This window comes from Hordeum vulgare, chromosome 5H, assembly GCF_904849725.1.
Source record: "Hordeum vulgare subsp. vulgare chromosome 5H, MorexV3_pseudomolecules_assembly, whole genome shotgun sequence".
Classification (NCBI taxonomy): Eukaryota; Viridiplantae; Streptophyta; class Magnoliopsida; order Poales; family Poaceae; genus Hordeum; species Hordeum vulgare.
Genome location: NC_058522.1, coordinates 576108473 through 576131739, shown reverse-complemented (window position 1 = coordinate 576131739; position 23267 = coordinate 576108473). Strand labels below are relative to the sequence as shown.

At 51.7% G+C, this 23267-nt stretch overlaps 1 protein-coding gene across 1 annotated transcript; it reads left to right on the top strand.

Moving 5' to 3' along the window:
• Positions 1 to 19832: 19832 nt before the first annotated feature.
• Positions 19833 to 22566, top strand: LOC123397392. Its single transcript, XM_045091952.1, has 6 exons — positions 19833 to 19987; positions 20371 to 20466; positions 20862 to 20948; positions 21675 to 21948; positions 22060 to 22264; positions 22373 to 22566. The coding sequence occupies exons 1-6, from the start codon at positions 19833 to 19835 to the stop codon at positions 22492 to 22494; spliced, it is 939 nt and encodes a 312-aa protein (XP_044947887.1). The 3' UTR covers positions 22495 to 22566.
• Positions 22567 to 23267: the final 701 nt, after the last annotated feature.

Here is a 23267-nt window from a genome sequence, read left to right as displayed (position 1 = left end):
CCCCCACACTTCTCCATGCCGACGAGCCCTACCCCCACGACGCCCATACCCACACGCCGTCGCGGTTCGCCAAACTGGACTTCGCCGCCACCTACGACGGCACCGAGGACCCCCTGAACTGGCTCAACCAATGTGACCAGTTCTTCCTAGGGCAACGGGCCCTCGCTTCGGAACGCACCTGGCTCGCTTTATATGAGCTCCGAGGCGCCGCACAGACGTGATATTACGCTCTCGAGCAGGACGAGGGTGGCATGCCTTCATGGGAGCGTTTCCGCGAGCTCTGCCTCCTCCGCTTCGGGCCTCCGATTCAAGGGAGCCGGCTGGCGGAGCTTGGCTGTCTACCCTTCACCTCCATGGTACAGGACTTCACCGACCTCTTCCAGGCCTTGGCGTGTCACGCGCCCGGCGTGATGGCTCGCCAGCGGGCCGAGCTCTTCGTGGGCGGGCTGCCGGACCATATCCGCGTGGACGTGGAGCTCCGGGGACCTCAGGACCTCCAGACGGCCCTGTATTACGCACGTGCCTTCGAGCGTTGCGCGCTGATACGTCTCCGTCGTATCTACTTCCCTAACTCTTTTGCCCTTGTTTTGGACTCTAATTTGCATGAGTTGAATGGAACTAACCCGGACTGACGTTGTTTTCAGCAAAAATGTCATGGTGTTGTTTTTGGCAGAAATAAAAGTTCTCGGAAGTCCTGAAAATTTACGGAGATTTTTTCTGTAATAAAAGAAAAATACCTGCGCAAAGATCCACCGGAGGGGGTGTGCCGGTGGGCCACAAGCCCACAGGCCGCGACCACCCCCTATGGACGCGTCGTGCAGGCTTGTGGGGCCCACGTGGCACCACCGCCCCCAAACTCAGCTCTATATCTTCCGTTTCGCCCGGGAAAAAAAATCAGAGAGAAGGTTTCATCGCGTTTTGCGATACGGAGGCGCCGCCACATCCTGTTCTTTATCTGGAGGGCAGATCTGGAGTCCGTTTTGGGCTCCGAAGAGGGGAATTCGTCGCCATCGTCATCATCAACCTTTCTCCATCGACAATTCCATGATGCTCTTCATCGTTCGTGAGTAATCTCATTGTAGGCTTGCTGGACGGTGATGAGTTGGATGAGATCTATCATGTAATCAAGTTAGTTCTTGACGGGGATTGATCCCTAGTATCCACTATGTTCTAGATTGATGTTGCTAGCTACTACTTGGCTATGCTTAATGCTTGTCACTAGGGTCCGAGTGCCATGATTTCATATCTGAACCTATTATGTTGTCGCCAATATATGTGTGTTTTAGATCCTATCTTACAAGTTGTAGTCACCTACTATGTGTTATGACCCGACAACCCCGGAGTGACAATAGCCGGAACCATTCCGGGAGATGACCATAGTATGAGGAGTTCATGTATTCACCGCGTGTTAACGCATTGGTCCGGTTCTTTATTAAAAGGAGAACCTTAATGTCGTGGGTATAAGTCTGACAGTAGATGTGTAGGGTACGAAAGGATGTGTAGAGCCTTAGCTACGGCGAGGTTGTATGAGTTCAGGCCCCTCTACGGTGGAGGTAAAAGCCCTACGTCTCAGTGCTCTTGGGAGATTTTTGTCGAGTGGAATATGGATTACAGTGAATTGCTAACCTCTACACCAGTGGGGAAGGGCGGCTTATGTAGAGTGCGCTGCCCTTCACAACGGTTCGGTGCATAGGGATGGAGTAGTGGCGAATAAATGCCTACGTTACAGGTAACGTATGTCTTAAATGCTAATAAAGGTACGTGGAAACGTATGACCGTTGCCCTTCAGGGGGGTTACGGTGTACAGAGTGGAATCCAGTCAGTAAGTTTGATACGCTCTGAATGCTCATCTCCGACTGGATGATGGAGGATTCGTCACCGACTGGATGATGGGAAGTCCTTAATTCAGTCGGAACTGACTAAGGGCCTTATCCCTTATGAAGGGTAGTCCTTGGATAGGACCCATGGGGCAGGCCTATGACCCTACCCTAGGACTATAACCCCATCATTAGTCCCCGAATGGATTGGGGTTGGAACGACAAAGCGATGCTTGGAGTACGGATCCGACTGGTATGGATGCGACTTTGGCGTTGTTTTCCTCGATCCATTTTATCCTCTTGACCAGTGATCCGAGTGGATGTATCTGTGAAACGAACCGTCAGGGTCCGAGTGCTTCCGTGGAATCTTTTGACGTGACCAGTCAACTGACAGCGGCGGATTTTCTGGGATCCTCAAATTTCGGTTGCCGCGCGCTCATCGGGGATGTCGACATCGTAATCGAGTAGTATCTGCCGCCTCGATTTCCGCGCCTTCATCTCCTCCACTAATATCGCAGCAACCGGTCGGGGGATAAGATTTCGGGGCCACCTGCTAGTGACCCAGTCAGAACATTATTTAAACCTCTACATCGAGAGTTTTTCGTTGCACCCGCCTGATAACACGCATTTGCCCCACTTCTCTCGTGACCTCCTGCGCATCCCGAGCTTCCTCCCCCGCGGATCTGCAGCCTCCACCATGACAAAGGGGCAGACGAGCAAGCTCGAGGTGTGGAAGAAGAGGAAGGTGGCGGCTCCTGCTCAGCGGCGGCAGCGAGCACTGCCGGCGGGTTGGATCCAGAGGGATTTCCTACCCTCCACGGTGACGGAGGAGGACATGCTGGAGCTGGTGGAGCAAGGCATGATCGAGCACAAGACATGGAGGTTGCCGGCGGTGGGCGAGATGGAGCCGGCGCCCCAGAAGGGGGAGCGCGTCTTGCTGCTCAGTCACGTGCACCGAGGCTTCTCTCTGCCCCCTCATCCCTTCTTCAGAGGTATAATGAACCACTTCGGGGCGCAGCTCCACCATTTTCCTCCCAACGCAATAGCTCATCTCTCTGCCTTCGTCGTGCTGTGCGAGTGTTTTATCAGTTGTCCTCCCCATTGGGGGCTCTTTAAGCACATCTTCTCTGCTAGATCTCAAACCATCAAAAGACTTAGCCAGTCGGACGACAAAACTCACCTCCTCCAGCTCAACGGAGGCTTAGGCTTCCAAAAGAAAAGTAAAAGTAGCTATCCCGCTCTTCAGCTGTCCGAATCTGTTAGGAACTCACAGTCGACTTGGTTCTACTGCCAGGACGTTGCTTGCCCGAATGCCGCAACCGGACTGCCACCTTTTAGCTTAGACCGACCGGCTCCGCCTAGGAAACTTGCGCTCACGAAGATGGAGAAGATCCAGATCCAGCCTCTGGTCGATGCGTTGGTAGAGGTCGTCCGAAAGGGGGTCACTGGCATAGACTTGCTGGAGATTTTTCTGGGTAGGCGTATCCAGCCTTTGCAAGCTCGACACCATGCCATGTGGCACTAAACGGGGCCTGAGGACTCCACTCGGACTAACCTCGAGTGCGTGACCGGGTAGCTTGTGACGTCGTGGGTTCGCAACATCACAGGCGCCTGCGATAACCCCAGAGGAGCCCGGCGAGTGAAGCCCTTCCGCACGGACAACCCTCCTCCGAATGAGGTGAGTATAACTTGTCGAGTGCACACAATTGTCTTAGATTTATCGCTTTTTCTTGTATCACTGTCTGACGTCTGATGTTGTCGACTGTATCTCGTGCAGGCGTGGACCAACTGGTTTTCTCCTGTCTCGAACGGGAATCCGGCCGAGGAAGAGGAAGGCAGCCAGGAGGGCAGCGTGGAGAGCGTCGTGTACGTCTCCGACAGTGGGGAGATGGAGGAGGAGTCCGAAGAAGAAGAGGGGGACGATGAGGAGCAGAACTCACCACCCCCACCACCAGAGCCTCGAACTAAATGCCGCCACGAACCCGTGGCTCCGACGGCTCCTCCAGCGGCCTCGAGTGCCCTGCCAGCTCCTCCTGTGGTTCCGAGTGCCTTGCCAGCTTCTCCCGTGGTTCCGAGTGCTCGGAGCACCAAGAGGACCAGGGACTCTGCTGCTGAGCCCGCGGGCCAGCCCTCTAAGGTGGCCAAACCGAGTGGATCCAAGCCTCGAAAGGCTTTAACGCGGATGAGGATCGCCGTTCCCGTCGCCTCAGCGTAAGTGTATTGTTCTTCTATCTTCTTCCAGTATTTGATTGAACTCATGCTTATTGGTCGAGTGAATTTTACTCGACAGAGCTGCCACCTCTGCCACTTCTCTGCCACGCCAGGGGGACGATCCCATGGATACGGACAACGTTGTCACATCCCAGCAAGGTACGTCGTGGAGACTCCGAGAGCTTACATTATGGTTTCACGAATTCTATATGAGTCTGACGTCGTTTGGTCGGGCTTCCTTCAGAGGTGATCCATGTGGAGGATGACGACCAGAAGAGGTCCGAGCAAGTTACGGCGCCTGTCCTTGAGGCTGTTCCGTCTGTTACTACTCCCGCCATGGACGCGCCGCCAACCGAGACGATGCCGTCGACTGAAACGGCGCTTATCGCTGCTGAACCGACTGGAGCAGGACTCGGGATGCCCAAGGAGTCTCTTGTGGTGCCAGGTCCGTCGACTGTCCAGTACGACGCCCAGCGCCTCCCGGAAGATCAGGTGGGAGCTGCCAAGGGGGCCATGGTGCAGGCGGAGTTGATGGCAGGTGATGCCAAGTGAGCGTACGACTCCATCGCGTCTGTGTACAAGCGAAGCTTGGAACTCCGGGACGATATCGGAGTAAGTGGGCTAGTAAGTATTTGCTTTCCCTTTGTAACCCACTGGGTGTTTAAGAAAGATACTCGGATACAGAATGATTAGTTTGCAGTGGGTTCACTCTTAGTGAACCCAGTGGGTGTAGTCCGGAGACTTCTGTCGAGTGCTTGCACCGGCAGTTGTCTTTATATAAATTTTCTTTAACTTGATCATATCAAAACTAATCTGTTCGAATGTTACCGGTGGGGGCATTCCGAGTGCACGTACTGGATTAGTCCCCGAGAGTAATTTTACTCAGGTCGGATAGTAGTAGCCTCATAGGCTTGTTTTTTGTTATTTATCTCAATAGGGCGGACCTGTTTGAGGTTCATGCAAGTGGGGTCACTCTCAGTGAACCCACTGGGTGTAGTCCCCGAGACCGTTGTCAACTGCTTGCGTCGGCAGGGGTCTGAAGAACTTCGAGTTTTTATTGTTGTCCTTGTTGAATTTGTCTGACCGTCTCTTGGCGTTGACTTGCAGAAGACTTGCGAGATGGGATCAACATACAACACTCTGAAGGCTGAAAAGATTCAGTTTGCTGCGGAACTGGATGCAGCAATGCTTGCCTTGGCTGGTATGAAGGGTGTTCTGGCTGAACGAGAGAAGTCCTTGGAGGAGTCCCGTGAGGCAAACAAGGCATTGGTGGCCGAAATGGAGAAAATGGGTAAACAAAGAACCGAGCTGATGGGACAGATGCAGGTGATGAACAGGCGGTGCATAGCACAGGAGAAGTACGTCAGTGACTGGGCAAGGAAGATGATTGCGCTTCTCGGTAGTAAGTTCTGTTTTTCCGACTGCTTCTTGACTGTGTATTTCATTCTGCGCTTACTTTTTGCTCGTCCTGTCTTTGCAGATTTTTGCATGGACGCTGAGGCTGAAGCAACTGACGTTGAGCGGTCGGTTCTTCCGAACGTTCCACTCGGCGAGGACGCCAATCGAGACATGCTCCGAGCGCACATTCCCCTGGGAAAAGTGGGACCTTTCATCGGTCGACTGAGAGAGGTCGTCGGCTGAATCGACAAGGAGCTGTGGCCCGAAGATGAGTCTCGGCAAGAGATGGAAGGGTTGATGACTCGGCTGGAGGAGGTCCCGAACCGAGTGCAGGCGTGGAAGAAGTCTGCGGCTCGTTGTGGTGCGGACGTGGCGCTGTCACTGGTCCGAGTCACTGCAAGGAGGCTCGCGAAGAGAAGCTGAAGGCGTTGCAAGTCACTAACACCAAAAATCTTTCATTCGAAGATTTCATGGAGACCTTCCTTGAGAGCGCCACTCGCATCGCAGACGGGATTGACCTCGACACTTTCGTGGAGCCTGCCAGTCCCAGTGCCAGTCCTGACAATGCTTGAGAAAACTTTTACCTCGGTATGCCGAGTGTTAGTTGTATGAAACTTGGGCCACTGATGTTGGCCGTCACATCCGTGGTTCGGTGTGGATAAGCTTGATCTACACCGAACCAACTATCTTTAGGCGAACTTTGAATTTGAATCGAATCTTTTTCTCTTCCTTTGCCAAAGAGTTGTTGACACGATTTTGGCTCGTGGTTTTTGTTTGGCGTTTCTTGGTGAAGCCAATGGAACATGCGGAGCATGTAATTGTCAGTTGTCTTGACATCTGCATGAGCCCCACTGAGGGTCTGCTGAGTCTCCGAGTGGATCTGTAGGATACACTCGAAGGCAATTGTGTACTTAGGCGATTCGTGATCGCAGCTAAGTCTTGGAGTGCGACTGTAAGGTCATACTCGGAGCGAGTTGTTACTCATGTATTTGTCAGTTGTCTTGACATCTACATGAGCCTCAATGAGGTTCTGCTACTCATGTAATTGTCAGTTGTCGTGATATCTACATGAGTCTCAATGAGGGTCTGCTAAGCCTCCGAGTGGATCTGTAAGATACACTCGAAGGAAGCTTTCTATTTAGGCGATTCTTGATCGCAGACAAGTCCCCGAGTGCGACGTTTAGTGCACATTCGGAGAAAGTTAGTACTTAGGCGATTCTGGATCGCGTCTAAGTCCCCGAGTGCGACGTTTAATGCACACTCGGAGAAAGTTTGTACTTAGGCGATTCTTGATCGCAGCTAAGTCTTCGAGTGCGACGTTTAGTGCACACTCGGAGGAAGTTTGTACTTAGGCGATTCTTGATCGCAGCTAAGTCCCCGAGTGCGACGTTTAGTGCACACTCGGAGAAAATTTGTACTTAGGCGATTCTTGATCGCAGCTAAGTCCTCGAGTGCGACGTTTAGTGCACACTCGGAGGAAGTTTGTACTTAGGCGATTCTTGATCGCAGCTAAGTCCCCGAGTGCGACGTTTAGTGCACACTCGGAGAAAATTTGTACTTAGGCGATTCTTGATCGCAGCTAAGTCCCCGAGTGCGACGTTTAGTGCACACTCGAAGAAAGTTTGTACTTAGGCGATTCTTGATCGCAGCTAAGTCCCCAAGTGCGACGTTTAGTTCACACTCGGAGAAAGTTTGTACTTAGGTGATTCTGGATCGCAGCTAAGTCCCCGAGTGCGACGTTTAGTGCACACTCGGAGAAAGTTTGTACTTAGGCGATTCTGGATCGCAGCTAAGTCCCCGAGTGCGACGTTTAGTGCACACTCGGAGAAAGTTCGTAATTGGGCGATTCTTGATCGCAGCTAAGTCCCCGAGTGCGACGATTAGTGCACACTCGGAGAAAGTTTGTACTTAGGCGATTCTGGATCGCAGCTAAGTCCCCGAGTGCGACGTTTAGTGCATATTCGGAGAAAGTTCGTACTTAGGCGATTCTTGATCGCAGCTAAGTCTCCGAGTGCGACGTTTAGTGCACACTCGAGAAAGTTTGCACTAGGCGATTCTGGATCGCAGCTAAGTCCCGGAGTGCGACGTTTAGTGCACACCGGGAAAAAGTTAGTACTTAGGCGACTCTGGTTCGCAGCTAAGTTTTTTTTTTGAGACCGGAGTCTGCGGCCGCGGAAGAATTTTGTATCTGCAAAAACTCAATCTGCTTTGTATTACTTCAACGATACTTGTTCTTTACATTGCTTCAGTCGACGGTCACGTGTAGAAGCGCTTCAGGAGATCTCCGTTTCATGCTCGCGGCTCGTCCGTTTCCCTGTCGAGGTTGTAGAGTCGATACGCTCCGTTGTTCAGCACCTTGGAGATGATGAAGGGTCCTTCCCAGGCGGGAACCAACTTTTGAGGTCTGTGCTGATCCACTCGGAGCACCAGGTCGCCTGCTTGGAATGTACGATTCTTGACGTGTCGCGCCTGAAAGCGCCGCAGATCTTGTTGATAAATGGTTGAGCGAGTCAGTGCCATCTCGCGCTCCTCCTCTAGAAGATACACTCCGTCTTGCCTTGCTTGCTCTGCTTCAGCTTCGAAGAAGAGTTCAACTCGTGGAGCGTTGTGAAGCAAGTCACTCGGAAGGACTGCCTCTGCTCCGTAAAGGAGGAAGACCGGGGATCGCCCTGTAGATCTATTTGGGGTTGTGCGGAGACCCCAAAGCACCGAAGGTAGCTCGGTGACCCATGCGCCGGCGGCATGTCCCACTTCTCGCAGGAGTCGAGGCTTCAAACCTTGCAGAATAAGTCCATTCGCCTGCTCTGCTTGCCCGTTTGTTTGAGGATGTGCCACAGATGCAAAATCCACTCGGATACCTTGGCCTGTACAGAAACCTTTGAATTTGTCCGAGTCGAAGTTTGTTCCATTGTCAGTGATTATGCTGTGAGGTACCCCGAATCTGGAGATGATGTCCCTGACAAACTTGATGGCCGTAAGGGCGTCGAGCTTCTTGATGGGCTTGGCTTCAATCCACTTTGTGAACTTGTCGACTGCCACCAACAGATGTGTGAATCCCCCTTGGCCTGTCCTGAATGGACCGACTGTATCTAATCCCCATACTGCAAACGGACAAACAAGAGGGATTGTGTTCAACGCAGATGTTGGCTTGTGGGACTTGTTAGAGTAGAACTGACAGCCTTCACATTAGTTGACCATATCTTTTGCCATTTCATTCGCGTGTAGCCAGAAGAAACCAGCTCTGAATGTTTTGGCGACGATTGCCCTTGAGGAGGCGTGATGACCGCAGGTTCCTGAGTGAATTTCTTCCAGGATTAACTGTCCCTCCTCAGGGGACATGCATCGTTGAAGGATGCCTGAAACGCTTTCCTTGTACAACTGGCCATCAATGACAGTGAACGACTTTGACCTGCGGACGATCTGTCTGGCTTGGACTTTGTCCTCTGGTAATTCTTGCCTCAGGATGTATGCAATGAACGGCACAGTCCAATCGGGGATGATAGCAAGAATCTCCATGATCAAATCAACCATAGCGAGGACTTCGACTTCAGTCGGATCTGTCGAGCTCTTTGGTTGTACTGGTTCCTCCGTGAAAGGATCTTCTTTAACTGAGGGAAGGTGAAGGTGCTTGAGGCAGACGTCACTCGGGACTGGTCTCCGAGTGGATCCGAGTTTCGCCAATTCATCAGCTGCTTGGTTTTTCAGTCGCGGAACATGGTGGAGTTCCAGACCTTCAAACTTTTTCTCGAGCTTCCTCACCGCATTGCAGTATGTGGTCATGGTGGGATTCCTGACGTCCCACTCCTTCATCACTTGATTAACCCACAAATCCGAATCGCCATAGACCATCAGGCGACGGACGCCGAGTGCGATGGCCATGCGCAGTCCATAAAGGAGAGCTTCATACTCTGCCTCGTTGTTGGAGGAGTCAAAGTGTATTTGCAACACATACTTGAGTTTGTCACCTTTTGGCGATATGATCACAACGCCAGCGCCGGAGCCATTCAACATCTTGGACCCATCGAAGAACATTGTCCAATGAGCCGAGTAGATGTGGGTCGGTTGCTGTTGTTCTACCCATTCTGCTATGAAGTCATCCAGAGCTTGAGACTTTATAGCTTTCTTGGCCTCGAACTTGATGTTGCAGTATAACATCTCCATTGCCCACTTCGCCACTCGGCCCGATGCGTCCCGATTGTGTAGGATTTCCGACAACAGAGCATCAGAAACGACGGACACCGAGTGGTCTTGAAAATAATGAGCCACCTTCTTCGCAGTCATGTAAATCCCGTAGATAAGTTTTTGATAATGGGGATACCTCTGCTTGGAAGGAGTCAGGACTTTGGAGACATAATACACTGGCCGCTGAACCTTGTATGCTTTGCCTTCTTCTTCCCGTTCGACTGTGAGAACAGTGCTGACGACTTGATTTGTAGCCGCGATGTACAGAAGAAGGGGTTCTTTACTGAGCGGAGCAGTAAGAACCGGCTGGGTGGAAAGTAGGACTTTGAGGTCGTCGAATGCGATTTGGGCTTCGTCTGTCCACTCGAAAGTATCTGATTTCTTCATGAGTCGGTACAGAGGAAGTGCCTTCTTGCCGAGTCGACTGATAAACCTGCTCAAAGCCGCTAGGCAACCTGTGAGTCTTTGAACATCGTGTATTCTGACCAGCCGCTCCATTCGGACGATGGTCCCGATCTTTTCGGGGTTGACATCGATCCCTCGTTCGGAAACAAAGAAACCGAGTAACTTTCCACTGGGAACGCCGAATGAACACTTGGCTGGGTTGAGCTTGATATCGTACTGACGAAGGTTGGCGAATGTTTCTGCCAAGTCAGTCAGCATGTCGGAACCTTTGCATGACTTGACTACGATATCATCCATATACGCCTCCACATTCCGACCGATCTGGTCGAGGAGGCATTTTTGTATCATGCGCATAAAGGTTGCTCCTGCATTCTTCAAACCAAATGGCATAGTGATGTAGCAGAAGCACCCGAATGGGGGTGATGAAGGCTGTTTTTAATTCATCGGGGCCATACAGACGGATCTGATGATAGCCCGAGTAGGCATCAAGGAATGACAACCGATCACAACCCGCAGTCGAATCGAAAATTTGATCGATGCGGGGGAGCGGAAAATGGTCTTTCGGGCAGACCTTATTGAGATGCTTGAAGTCGATGCACATTCGGAGCGACTTGTCTTTCTTCGGCACCATGACAACATTGGCGAGCCACTCGGAGTGGTGTACCTCGCGAATGAAGTTGGCTACCAAAAGTTTAGCCACCTCTTCTCCGATTGCCTTCCTCTTGTGCGCGGCGGACCGACGCAGGCGTTCTCGGACAGGCCGAGCGGCGGGATCCACATGCAGTCGGTGCTCAGCCAACTCCCTGGGTACACCTGGCATGTCAGCGGGCTTCCATGCGAAGATGTCCTAGTTCTCACGGAGGAATTGGATGAGCTCGGCTTCCTATTTAGGATCGAGGGTGGTGGAGATGTTCGTCGGGTGGATGCTGACCTTCTTCGTCTCTCCCGCCGACTGGAATGCGGACTCCGAAGCTGGCTTCTTCGAACACATCAAGTCAGCGGGGTCGACTGTCTTCTTGTACTCGTGAAGCTCGAGGACAGCCATCTGCTGATCGGCGATCCTCGATCCCTGCTGCAGACACTCCTTGGCCCGCTGCCGATTGCCTGTGATAGTGATCACACCTTTTGGGCCTGGCATCTTTAGCTTCAGGTACACGTAACATGGGCGGGCCATGAAACGCGCATACGCTGGGCGGCCCAGAATTGCGTGGTACGCACTCTGGAAGTCAACCACCTCGAACGTCAGCTTTTCCTTGCGGAAATTCTTGTCGGAGCCGAAGACGACATCCAACGCGATCTGGCCGAGTGACTTGGCCTTTCGTCCAGGGACGACTCCATGGAACTGCATGCTGCTCTCGCTAAGTTTGGACATCGGAATGCCCATCCCCATGAGAGTGTCAGCATACATGATGTTCAAGCCACTGCCGCCGTCCATGAGGACTTTGCGCAGTCGGACTCCTTCCACCACCGGGTCGACGACCAGAGCGTGCCTCCCTGGGGTGGGTACGTGCACTGGATGATCCGACTGGTCAAAGGTGATCGCAGTCTGAGACCATTTGAGGAATGTAGGGTTGGTTGGCGTGGCCATGTTCACCTCTCTGTTCACCAGCTTCAGTCGACTCTTGCTCTCAACGTCAGCAAAAATCATCAGTGTTGCATCGACTTGGGGGAAAGGATCCTCCTTGTCCTCCTCATCCTGTTCATTGTCCTTTTCACTCGGCTGTCCTTCGCTGAACCCCTGGATCAGGAGGCGACATTGCCGAGTGGTATGCTTCGGATATATGGCGTTGCCCTCTTCATCCATCTTCGTGTGAATTGGATATGGCTGGTCCAGGATGGGGTTTCCGAACTGCTTCTTCTTGGGGGTGAACTGAGCCTTCCCCTTGTCCTTGAACTTGGCATTGGTAACGGCTGCGGCCTCTGCCTGCGGAGTGGACAGAGCTTTCTGCTTCTGCTTCCGAGTGCTGTTCGCATCTCCATCGGCGACTGATTTGTGCTTGCCCCTACGAATGCGGTCCTCTTCTTCCCCATTTGCATAGCGTGCCGCTATCTCCATCATCTTACTCATGGAGATGTCGCCTGTTCGACCGAACTTCAGGTACAAATCTCTGTACCGCACGCCTGCCTTGAAGGCACAGACTGCTTAGTGCTCTGTGACGTTCTCCACCGTGTGGTAGAGGGTCGTCCAACGCTGAATGAAATCGCGCAGGGGCTCATTCTGCTTCTGGACACAGTGCTGGAGCTCCACGAGGCCAGCAGGGCGTTTGCACGTCCCTTCGAAGGTCCTGATGAAGACTCGGGCCAGATCTGCCCAGCTGTAGATGCTTGAGGGAGCCAACTGGTTCAGCCACGCTCGTGCCGAGCCGTCGAGCATTCGAGGGAGGTGTTTCATGGCGACGTGGTCGTCCCCTCCTCCGATTTGGATTGTCACTCGGTAGTTGTCCATCCACGTTTCTGGCTTGGATTCTCCTGTAAACTTGCTGATCCCCGTCGCCAATCGGAAGTTGGGAGGGATGTCAGCCGAACGGATGGCTCGACTGAAACACTCGGGACCAGAGACGATGGTCCTGCTTCCACTCGGACGGTCCATATCGTGACCATCGCGGTGGGCTCGGCCCCTGTCGACCCTCCAATGGGCGATATGCCCTCTCGCGTCGGGCCTTGGATCATAAGTGTCATTGACTGAACGCCGATCATCATGATGTCGGGGCCCGTAGGGCCCACCCCGCGGAGGGCTGCATGAGCGGCGACGATCTTCGGAATTCATGGAACGGCTGCCTCCCTTGTGTCGGTGATGAGAACCGGGGCTGTGAACTGACCGATGTGTGTTCGCGTGAACAGAACTATTGTGAATCGTGTTGTGCGACTGGGAGACCACCGAATTTTGCTGCTGCGCCGTGTGCAGCTAGGCACGGATTTGCTCGATCCCTCTGCCAGCCTCTGAATCAGTCGGCTGGAGAGAATCGGCTATCTTGGCGGCGGCATCCAGGTTGAGGACGGGTGTGCGGAACACCTCTACGTTGCTCCGCCGAGTGTGCCGATTGGCAGAACGGCGTGGCTGACGGCGAGCGCCGGATGTTTCGCCGACCTCGTGCTCGTTCCGGCCAGTTTGGCAGGGACTTTCATGGGAGTTGGCCATGTGCACTTCAGCTGCAGGTCCGCGACCCAAGTACTCGGAAGGGAACTCTGTCGGAACTGAGCCCGAGCGCTGGGACGGCGGCGCAACCACAACCGACTCTAGGACCGCCACTTGTGAGGACGCGTTCTGGCGCGCCTGGCGTGTTGCACCCAACGCTGGAGCCGCGGACGGCGGGACCGCTTATTGCGGCGCGCGACGGCGGCGTAGGTCGACACCGGAGCCGACTGCTGGAGAAGAAGAATACCGCGGGCGCCGGCACGGAAGTGCGTAGCCCCACGACTGGGGAGCGCCTCGACGTCGAGAGGGGCATCCCGAAGCCAAGTCGAATCGTCGACGATGAAGGAGAGAGCGCCGAAGAGGATCTCGTGACCCATGCTCAGATCTCCACCGGATGACATGATGAAAAGATGCAGTCGCAAACTCGCCGGAAGTCGCTTAGACGCCTGCCCCACGGTGGGTATAAGTCTGACAGTAGATGTGTAGGGTACGAAAGGATGGGCAGAGCCTTAGCAACGGCGAGGTTGTATGAGTTCAGGCCCCTCTACGGTGGAGGTAAAAGCCCTACGTCTCAGTGCTCTTGGGAGCTTGTTGTCGAGTGGAATATGGATTACAGTGAATTGCTAACCTCTGCACCAGTGGGAAGGGCGGCTTATATAGAGTGCGCTGCCCTTCACAACGGTTCGGTGCACAGGGGTGGAGTAGTGGCGAATAAATGCCTACATTACAGGTAACGTATGTCTTAAATGCTAATAAAGGTATGTGGAAACGTATGACCGTTGCCCTCCAAGGGGGTTACGGTGTACAGAGTGGAATCCAGTCGGTAAGTTTGATACGCTCCGAATGTTCATCTTCGACTAGATGATGGAGGATTCGTCACCGACTGGATGATGGGAAGTCCTTAATTCAGTCGGAACTGACTAAGGGCCTTATCCCTTATGAAGGGCAGTCCTTGGGTAGGACCCATGGGGCAGGCCTATGACCCTACCCTAGGACTATAACCCCATCACTTAATATCCCGTAGTTTTCATTAGGACCCCGCTGCCATGGGAGAGATGGACAATAGATGTCATGCAAGTTCTTTTCCCTAAGCACGTATGACTACATACGGAATACATGCCTACATTAGATTGACGAACGGGAGCTAGTTACATATCTCTTCGTGTTATAGTTGTTACATGATGAATCACATTCCTCATACTCATCCATCACCGATCCACTGCCTACGAGTCTTTTACTACTGGTTCTCGCTACGTTACTTTGCCTAGGCTTGTCCCTTGCTACAAAAGGGATTGGCCCACTTTGCTACTACTGTTGCTACTGCTGTCACTTTGCTGCTGCTGTCATTACTGCTGTTACTTGTTACTTTGCTGCTACTTGTTGCAAGAATTTTCTGGAGCCGTAGCCGGGGAAGCATTCTTTTCAAGAATAATCCCCCGTCAACGTGCTGGCGCCATTGATACAACAGTTAGGAATAGTCTGCCGTGTCAACAGATCGTTTCTGGCACAGTTGCTATCATACTACTTTGCTACTGATACTTTGCTTGCAGACACTAATCTTTTAGGTGTGGTTGAATCTGACGCATTCAGCTGCTAATACTTGAGAACATTCTTTCGCTTCCCGTCGTGCGAACCAACAAATTTGGGTTGAATACTTTACCCTGGAAAACTGCTGCGATCCCATACGCTTGTGGGACATCACGCGCCGGCCCTGCAGCAGGTGTCGTCGGCTCGTGGCGCAGGAAAGCTCGGCAGGCCGACCCCGACACCCCCAGCGATGGGGCGCCCGACTCCGTCCTCTACGGCGACCCCCGCTCCGGCCGCGATGCGGCCCTTCCGCCGGCTTACCCCGGCCGAGCAGCTCGAGCGCCGCCGCCAGGGGCTTTGCTATAACTATGACGAGACCTACGTGTCGGGTCATGTATGCCCGCGCCTCTTCTACTTAGAGGCATCCGACTACATCGAGGAGGACACCACCACCGACGGGCTAGGTGACCTGGCCGCCCCAGTTGTGGCAGAGGCCCCACTGGCGCCCGCTTCCGTGACGGCTCTCGTGGTGTTCCTCCATGCTCTTGCGGGCATCCGAGATGAGCGGACTATGCTCTTGCCGGTGATGATCAACGGTGAGCGCCTGGTGGCCGTCCTGGATACGGGCTCCATGCATAACTTCCTACCCGAGTCGACTATGCGCCGCTTAGCGCTCCAGCCGACGGGCGGGGAGGACCTCCGGGTCACCGTGGCTAACGGCGTCCGTTTCCAGTGCCATGGGATAGCGCGGGACGTGCCCATCACCATCGGCGACGAGCACTTCACCATCACGTGCGCCGGCATTAACTTGGGCTGCTTCGACTTCATCCTCGACATCGACTCCTTGTGGACCCTCGGTCCCATCCTGTGGGACTTCGACGCCATGATGATGACCTTCTGACGCCAGTGTCAACGCATCCGGTGGGAGCGCATAGGTGGCACCCCCTAGCGATGTCGCAGCTCCAGCTGGCAGCGACTGCTACAGGGCCCGAGCATCCACTGTTGGATCATCTCTTGCAGCAGCACCTCGACCTCTTCGATGAGCCCACGGGCCTTCCGCCAGCCCGGGTGTATGACCACCGCATTCATCTCCTGCCAGGCACGCGGCCGGTTGCGGTGCGCCCCTACCGCTACCCCAAGTTGCAGAAGGATGAGTTGGAGCGCAGTGTGCGCTAATGCTCTTCTTGGTCATCATCCGGATTTCCACGTCGCCGTTTCAGCACCGTTCCTCCTCGTCCGCAAATCGGACGGCACGTGGCGCTTCTGCATCGACTACCGCGCCATGAACGCCCTGACGCTCAAGGACAAATTTCCTATCCCGGTCGTCGACGAGCTCTTGGACGAGCTACATAGGGCGCGCTTCTTCACCAAGCTCGACCTCCGTTCGGGCTACCACCAGGTGCGAATGCACCTGGACGATGTCGCGAAGACGGCGTTTCTGACTCATCACGGCCACTTTGAGTTCTTGGTGATGCCTTTTGGCCTCTCCAACACTCCGACAACCTTTCAGGCCTTGATGAACGACGTCCTCCGCCCCTACTTGCGTTAGTTTGTGCTCGTTTTCTTTGATGACATTCTTATCTACAGCGCCTCTTGGGCGGAGCACCTTCAGCATGTCGCCATCGTCTTCAACGAGCTTCAGGCGCATCATCTTCATCTTAAGCGCTCGAAGTGCTCGTTCGTCACGCCTTCCGTCGCCTACCTCGGCCATGTCATCTCGACCGAGGGTGTTTCTATGGACGCCGACAAGTTGGCGGCTGTCACGGCATGGCCGATGCCGCACTCACCGGCGGGCTCTCTGCGGCTTCCGGGCCTCGCGGGGTACTACCGGAAATTTAGCCGGGAGTTCGCATCATTGCATCCCCGCTCACGCGCCTGTTGCAGTGCGACGCCTTCACCTGGGATGCAGAGGCAACGGAGGCATTCGAGGCTCTCAAGCATGCCCTCACGATGGGTCCCGTCCTTCAGATGCCCGACTTCGATCGGCCGTTCATGGTGGACTGCGACACCTCCGGTGTGGGTCGGCGCCATCCTGCATTAGGGCGATGGACCGCTGTTGTTCTTCAGCAGGTCCTTCGTCGCACGCCATCATAAGCTCGTGGCCTATAAGAGGGAGCTCATTGGCTTGGTGCACGCCATGCGCCACTGGCGGCTATATCTTTGGGGCCGGCCGTTCCGTATTCGCACGGATCACTACAGCCAAGTTCATATTGGACCAGAGGCTCTCTACTATGCCATAGCACCAGTGGATCAGCAAGCCTTTTGGCTTCGACTTCACCGTCGAGTATCGTCCGGGTCGCCTTAATACCGTGGCCGATGCCCTGTCCCGCCTTTATGCCGACCACGACACGGACGCCGGCGACTCCGCCGGAGCGGCTCTTTGCATCCGCTCGGGGCCCTCCTTCGCCCTCCTCGACGACATCCACAGGGCTACCGCGGACGCGCTGGACGCTCAGCTCCATCGGTAGCGCCTCGACGAAGGCGACCTGGCAGAGCTGTGGCGTTTGGCAGACGGCTTGCTCCTGCATGGGCATCGCCTCTTCGTGCCCGATCACGGTGATCTCCGTCACCAGGTTCTGCTGCTGGTGCACCCGGCAGGCCACGAGGGGGTGCAGAAGACCCTCCACCGTCTCCATGCAGATTCCTACATCCCCGGCGATCGGGCCTTGGTCCGGGACTGGGTGCGATCGTGTGTTACGTGCCAGCGTAACAAGACGGAGACATTGCGCCCGGTTGGGCTACAGGGACGAGATTCTTGCGGAGGTGCACCAACGTCTTCTCCAGGCCCAGCAGCTGTCCAAGCGGTACTATGATGACCATCACCGAGAGGCAGAGTTTGTGGTGGGCGATTGGCTCTGGTTGCACTTCCTTCACCGCTCCACGCAGTCCCTGGACCCGCGGGCAAACCACAAGTTGGGCCCTCGCTGTGCGGGGTCATTTTCCGTGATGGAGCGCATGGGCAAGATGGCCTACCGCCTACAGCTTCCGGCCGGTGCCCGCATCCATGACGTATTTCATGTGGGATTGCTGAAGCCCTTACACGGAGCTCCGCCAGCGGCCGCACCGGCGCTGCCTCCGACCTCCGACGGACGACTTCTTCCAGGTTCGGCCAAGGTGGTGCAGGTCCAGCAGCGTCGCGGAGTGTGGCATTTATTGATCCAGTGGCAAGGCCTTCCGGAGGAGGATGTCAATTGGGAGCAGCTCGAGGAGTTTCGCCGACATTTTCCAGACTTCCAGCTCGAGGACGAGCAGTTTGCGCAGGCAGAGAGAGATGTTATGACCGGCACTACTTATAGCCGAAGGAGGTCCAATGGGCCCGTTTACTGAGGGGGTTAGCCCAAGTTATCTTATTTTTACTAACAGTAAAATTATAAACAGTTGTAAGACATTCTTTTGAAATTAAACAATAGGACATAGCCGGAATCCCTAACCCTAGCCGCTGCCTCTTCCATCGCAACCGCCTCTCCACCGCGCGGGACAGCGCCCTCGCGCCGGCTGCCGCGCCTTCGCCTCGCCAGCCCCCCTCTTACCCCTACAGCCTCCGGCCAAGACCTGGTAGGATCCTAGCTCCTACCATCTAGTAACTTACATGTTTATATTATTTGTTAGCATAATACAGACGCAATCACTCATATATATGCACATACACTCATCTTTATAAGCGCAAACACGCATACCCTATATTTATGAGCATCTCCGAGAGAGTGAGGCGGCATATTATTTTGAGATTTACGTCATCATAGACGCCTCGTCATCAACGGAAACATCTCCTTTCATCTTTCATCGAATGAACATTGTTGAAAATCCTAAAATAAATCCGAACACCAGGACTTAAACCTTGATGGAACGAGGGTACAACAGTTTCTTTAACTATCCAATCACAGATTAATTCGCCACGTTTATACTTGTAATAACAGTTAGAACCCGCCAAAAAAGAAACAGTTAGAAACTGGTACCCGATTTCTGCGTTTCTTTTTTTCCTTAGCAATGGCTTGTCCCAGCCGGAACGGCAGTGGAATTAAAATCCGGAGAATATACAGGAAGGTCAATCCGTCGACCACACGAAACGGAAACGCGTTTGGGCGCTCCTCTCTCTCGATGCTGATATAAATATATACGATCCCAGCAGACGACGCACTGCGACCTCACCCCTTCGCGCGGATTCGAAAGCACTGCAGATCAAACCATGCAGCCGTCCATGGCGGATCATGGCCGTACTGACCAGGACGACGATTCGTAAGTTTTCTGCTCCTGCAAATTTCATCTCCGCCGTGCCTGTCGTGTGCCTAGTCTCTCCCAAATCTCTGTAATCTCCACAGTTTATCCCCTGCCGGCCGTAATTGCTGCTGTAATCGGCCTGCCTACTTTTCAATTGAAATTTCGGCTGCGGAACCTAATGACATTTATTTTCTTATACCTTTTTAAGTGTAGGATTGGTTTTAGAAAGTTTTATTGAAGACTTTCTTTTCCTATATTTTCTGAAGGATTTTAGAAACGTGCTCAGACTAACTTTTCATCTCTTCTGACAACATGTGTCTGTCTTCTCTCTCTCTCTCTTTCTCTCTACAACGGCATTTCTTCGCAAATTCTTGTGAATCATTCAAACAACTATGTATTCTTGTGTGTTTTAGTTTTCGTCAAAATACACAAGATAAAATGTCCATCTCTTCGATAATTTAAAATGATGCCCGGGCTCATCTATACCCGTTGAACAGTAAATTCATAAAAAGTAGTGAGAAATAAAAATAAAAAATGGATTTTTAGGCATCAAATATGCTCATGTGCGCAAGGTGCTTGCAAATTTTCATGGTGTTTGGACATCTCAGGAGCTTGCACAAAATCGGCTATGAATCGTATTCTTTTTCAAAGTTTCTCAAACACTTGAAATTCATATTTTTTGCACGAGCTCCTCACATGTGCAAACACTACAAAATTTTGCAGGAACATTGTGCACATGAGCATCTTCGATGCCTAAAATTTCAGAATTTTTTTTTATTTACTATTCAAAGAAAACGTGCATGATGCTGGGTGCACGGTTGCATTTTTTCCACAAATCGATTCCCCTTCACCCCCAAAAATACCCCGAATTAAACCCCCGCACGCCGCCCTCCCACCCCCGCCTCCGGCGTCGGCTCGCCGCCACGCCGTGACCGACCATGTCCATGGACGACTGCTTCCTCCCGCTCCCCTCCCCTCTCCATGACCGCTGGCGATGCGGCTCTCACCCCTGCCTGTCCCAGCTAGATCTGGACGACCGTGCACTCGCCGTCCCCCCGAGGCGCCTCCCTCCTCCCCTCCACCCGTTGCCTATGTACGTCAACTGCCGATGTCCAATCCTGATCCTTTTTGATATATCAATCTGCTCTAGTCCTCTTCGATTCGTTTCTAAACTAGGCCCACGAGGTGTGTCTGTTTCGAAGAACAAATTGTTACCGTTCCGAAATGTGCTGAAATTAGAAATTAATCCAAGAACGAATGTATACGGCAACAGATTCTCGTGGCTCTAAAATTGCTGGAATTCGAGAACAATTTCTTATAGTTGCAAAAATTTGCTGAAACTAGCAATGTATCCGACAAGGTGAGAACAAATTATTACGATTCTGGGAGTTGCGGAAATTAGAATATCAATGGACTGTGTTCATGACTCTGCTTCATTTTAATGTGATGCTGAATAAATCATATGTATGGTTCAAGGTACAAGGGGAATCCGCTGCATGCCTTCCCAGAGGAGGAGCCGAAACAACACCAGGTCACACTTTCACACGCTGCTTCAAAGGGGAGATATGCAAGGTAAAACTCCTAATATCTTCAGTTTTTTTTTCTCTGGGTTGCTGCCTGTTCAACACCACTGTCCATGGTCATTCGGCATTCTGAAATGTAACTTATCCATTTTTGTTTATATTCCAAACTGTGCTTTTCCTAGAAAATGGGTAGCATAATTCCTCCCCTTCCCAGATAGTTACCTGAATTTTGCTTTTTCAGAAGAAAAAAAAACATTCTATACTGCAGGGTGTATCAGTGATGGGCTAAGCATTGTACTACCAAAAAGTGCAGCAATGCTATCGGTTCCAAAAATATTTTCTGGTTCTAAATTTTACAGAAATTGGAATAATAAAAGAGAGATTATGTCGATAACATAGCTTCATTTTACTTTAATTCTATTTAAGTCATATGTTCTGGTTCAGGTTTAAAGAGAATATGAATGCCAAGCCACAGGAGACAAAGCAACATCACCAACAAGTTGCCGTTTCATGCGCCGCTTCAAAAGGGAGGTATGCAAGTTGAATGCTCCTAACCTCTTGCTTATTATTTATTTTGGATTGCTCTTTGTTCAACACTGCATCTTCATTTGGCATTCTGAAATGTCATTGCAAGATCGATAACCCAAATCATCTGGTTCTCAGTAAGTCGTCCATTTTTGCTTATATTTAACATTCTATACACTGCAAGCTGCATCTTTGACGGGCTTAGAACTGTGCTGAAACACTCAGCAATCCGTGCAAAAATTATACTCCCTCCGTCCCAAAATAAGTGTCTTAACCTTACTACAATTTTGTACTAACGCTAGTACAAAGTTGAGACAGTTATTTTGGGACGGAGGGAGTATATCACAACCTCATGTTTTGCTATCATTGTGTTGTGTCATGTAGTTCTCGGCCCGTTTCTGCCATGCAGCTGTTTATATCCAGCATCCCCACCTGACAGCTGTTCAATTCATCATGTCAAATTCTAATTCCAAACAATCTTGACAAGTTTTTAAACATGTTTCAAGAACTCTGCATGCACCTTCATTATAAAGGAAAATCAGATCGACAAATCTGTCAAATTTTAATTCTGAACAAACTTGACGACTTTTTAATCATGTTTCGTGAACTCTGCATGCACCTTCATCATGAAAGAAAAGCATCTGGGTAAATGTTACACTTAACATTTCTCACATTACGGTATGGTACATGTTTTTCTTTTGGCATAACAAACAGTTCACAATAATGAAACAGGAGTCGAGATGGTTGGATGTCCAAGGAGAGGAGCACTCCTGAAGGTATCAACATGGAGGAACATGCTTTGAGGTTTCGGCCTCTGCCCCGACCCAAGACGCGTGGCTTTGACCGGGCTTCCATCGGAATTCCAGTTGTAATGCCGATGCGAAAGAGGAAACCTCCGGAGGTGAGGAACGCTCTCCGCGAAAGTAGAGTTGCGGCCAAACAAAAGGATGCGCGCTACCACGCGGAGATGGCCCTACGTAAATATAACAGAGCGAACAACACCAAGGTATTCCTCTATCTTTCTCTCTTATCTCCATGTGTGTGAGGTTGTGACAGTCGGGATGGCTTTTCAGCCTGATTATCCATTTTAAACATGTCTTTCCATTTTGTTTTTCAGTTTGATCTAGTGGAGGTAAAAGTGATATCTATATTTTACGAGTTTGGAGGGGCCGGTGCCCATTATAACTTCACAGCTAAGCAGCCTGAGGACGAGAAGAATGCTGATGCCGACAGTACCAAGCTATTCTTCTCTGAAGTCGACCTCTATTTTCGGAGTGAGAATGATGTGATTATGTGCTGTATAGTTGGGGAAAATGACGCAGGTACCTTGTTGGTTTTATTGACACTTGTTCCAATGGCTTCTTTCCTGCTTTGTGGCAATCTCATATTGGTATTTGTCTAACTCTTAATTTGTTCTATCTATGTTGCAGGGCGTTGCTATGGCTGTGAAAACTACCAGCCTGTTGTTCACCCAAGCAGCCAAGCATACGGCGGCGGTAGTAGTACTTGTATTGACCATCCTGGTTCGGATGGGGATAGCGACAGCGACTAGTAATGTAGCACTTGAAGCCTGGTGGCTGGCGCTGCCCTTGTGTGACCGGTCTTCTCCGATGTATATTCACTTGTTTGCCTTTTGCAAGAAATGTGTAGTTGGATGAGTCTCACCTGTGGTTTGTGTCTTGGCTTTTTGAAAATCTGTACCGCAGTGAGTAATAAATGGACTCTAGTAGTTTCTGCCATGGGATGGACACCTCAAGAATGTTGTTGTGTTGGCCTATAATGTCATATTTGCTCTTGACATTTGCTTAGAGCCTAGGGGTGTTTTAAGTAAACAGAGTATGGGAATTTTACCTATTGGTTTGTGTTTGTGTTTTTTTTTTGTTGAGAAAATTGTGTTTGGTTTCTTGAGATACTTGGCCTCCTCTTCGTTGGATCTAGCTGATGATTCCGCCAGGTTGGTGGGCCGTAACCTGTTTGGACGTCAGCTAGCCCACCACCTCATGTTCACCCTTCTCCTTTCTCTCATGCTGAGCATGGAGCTGAAGTTTGGTATTAGTGTTCTTCAATAACAAATATTTAGGTATAGAGGGAGTAGTTTTTGTGTGCGTGTGTGTGCATAAGATATTGAATGCATGATGCTTCACATAAATGCTCGAAAATGGACAGTAATCATTAAATGTATCCATTATGATGGATTTTATCCTATGCTTAGGTGATTTTATCACAGTTTAATGATCTGGACAATCAGCTTTGCAAAAGCATGGTTTCTTGTTGAAAGTAGGCATACATTGAATCATTTCGTTGGGACATCAAATAGCAGCATAA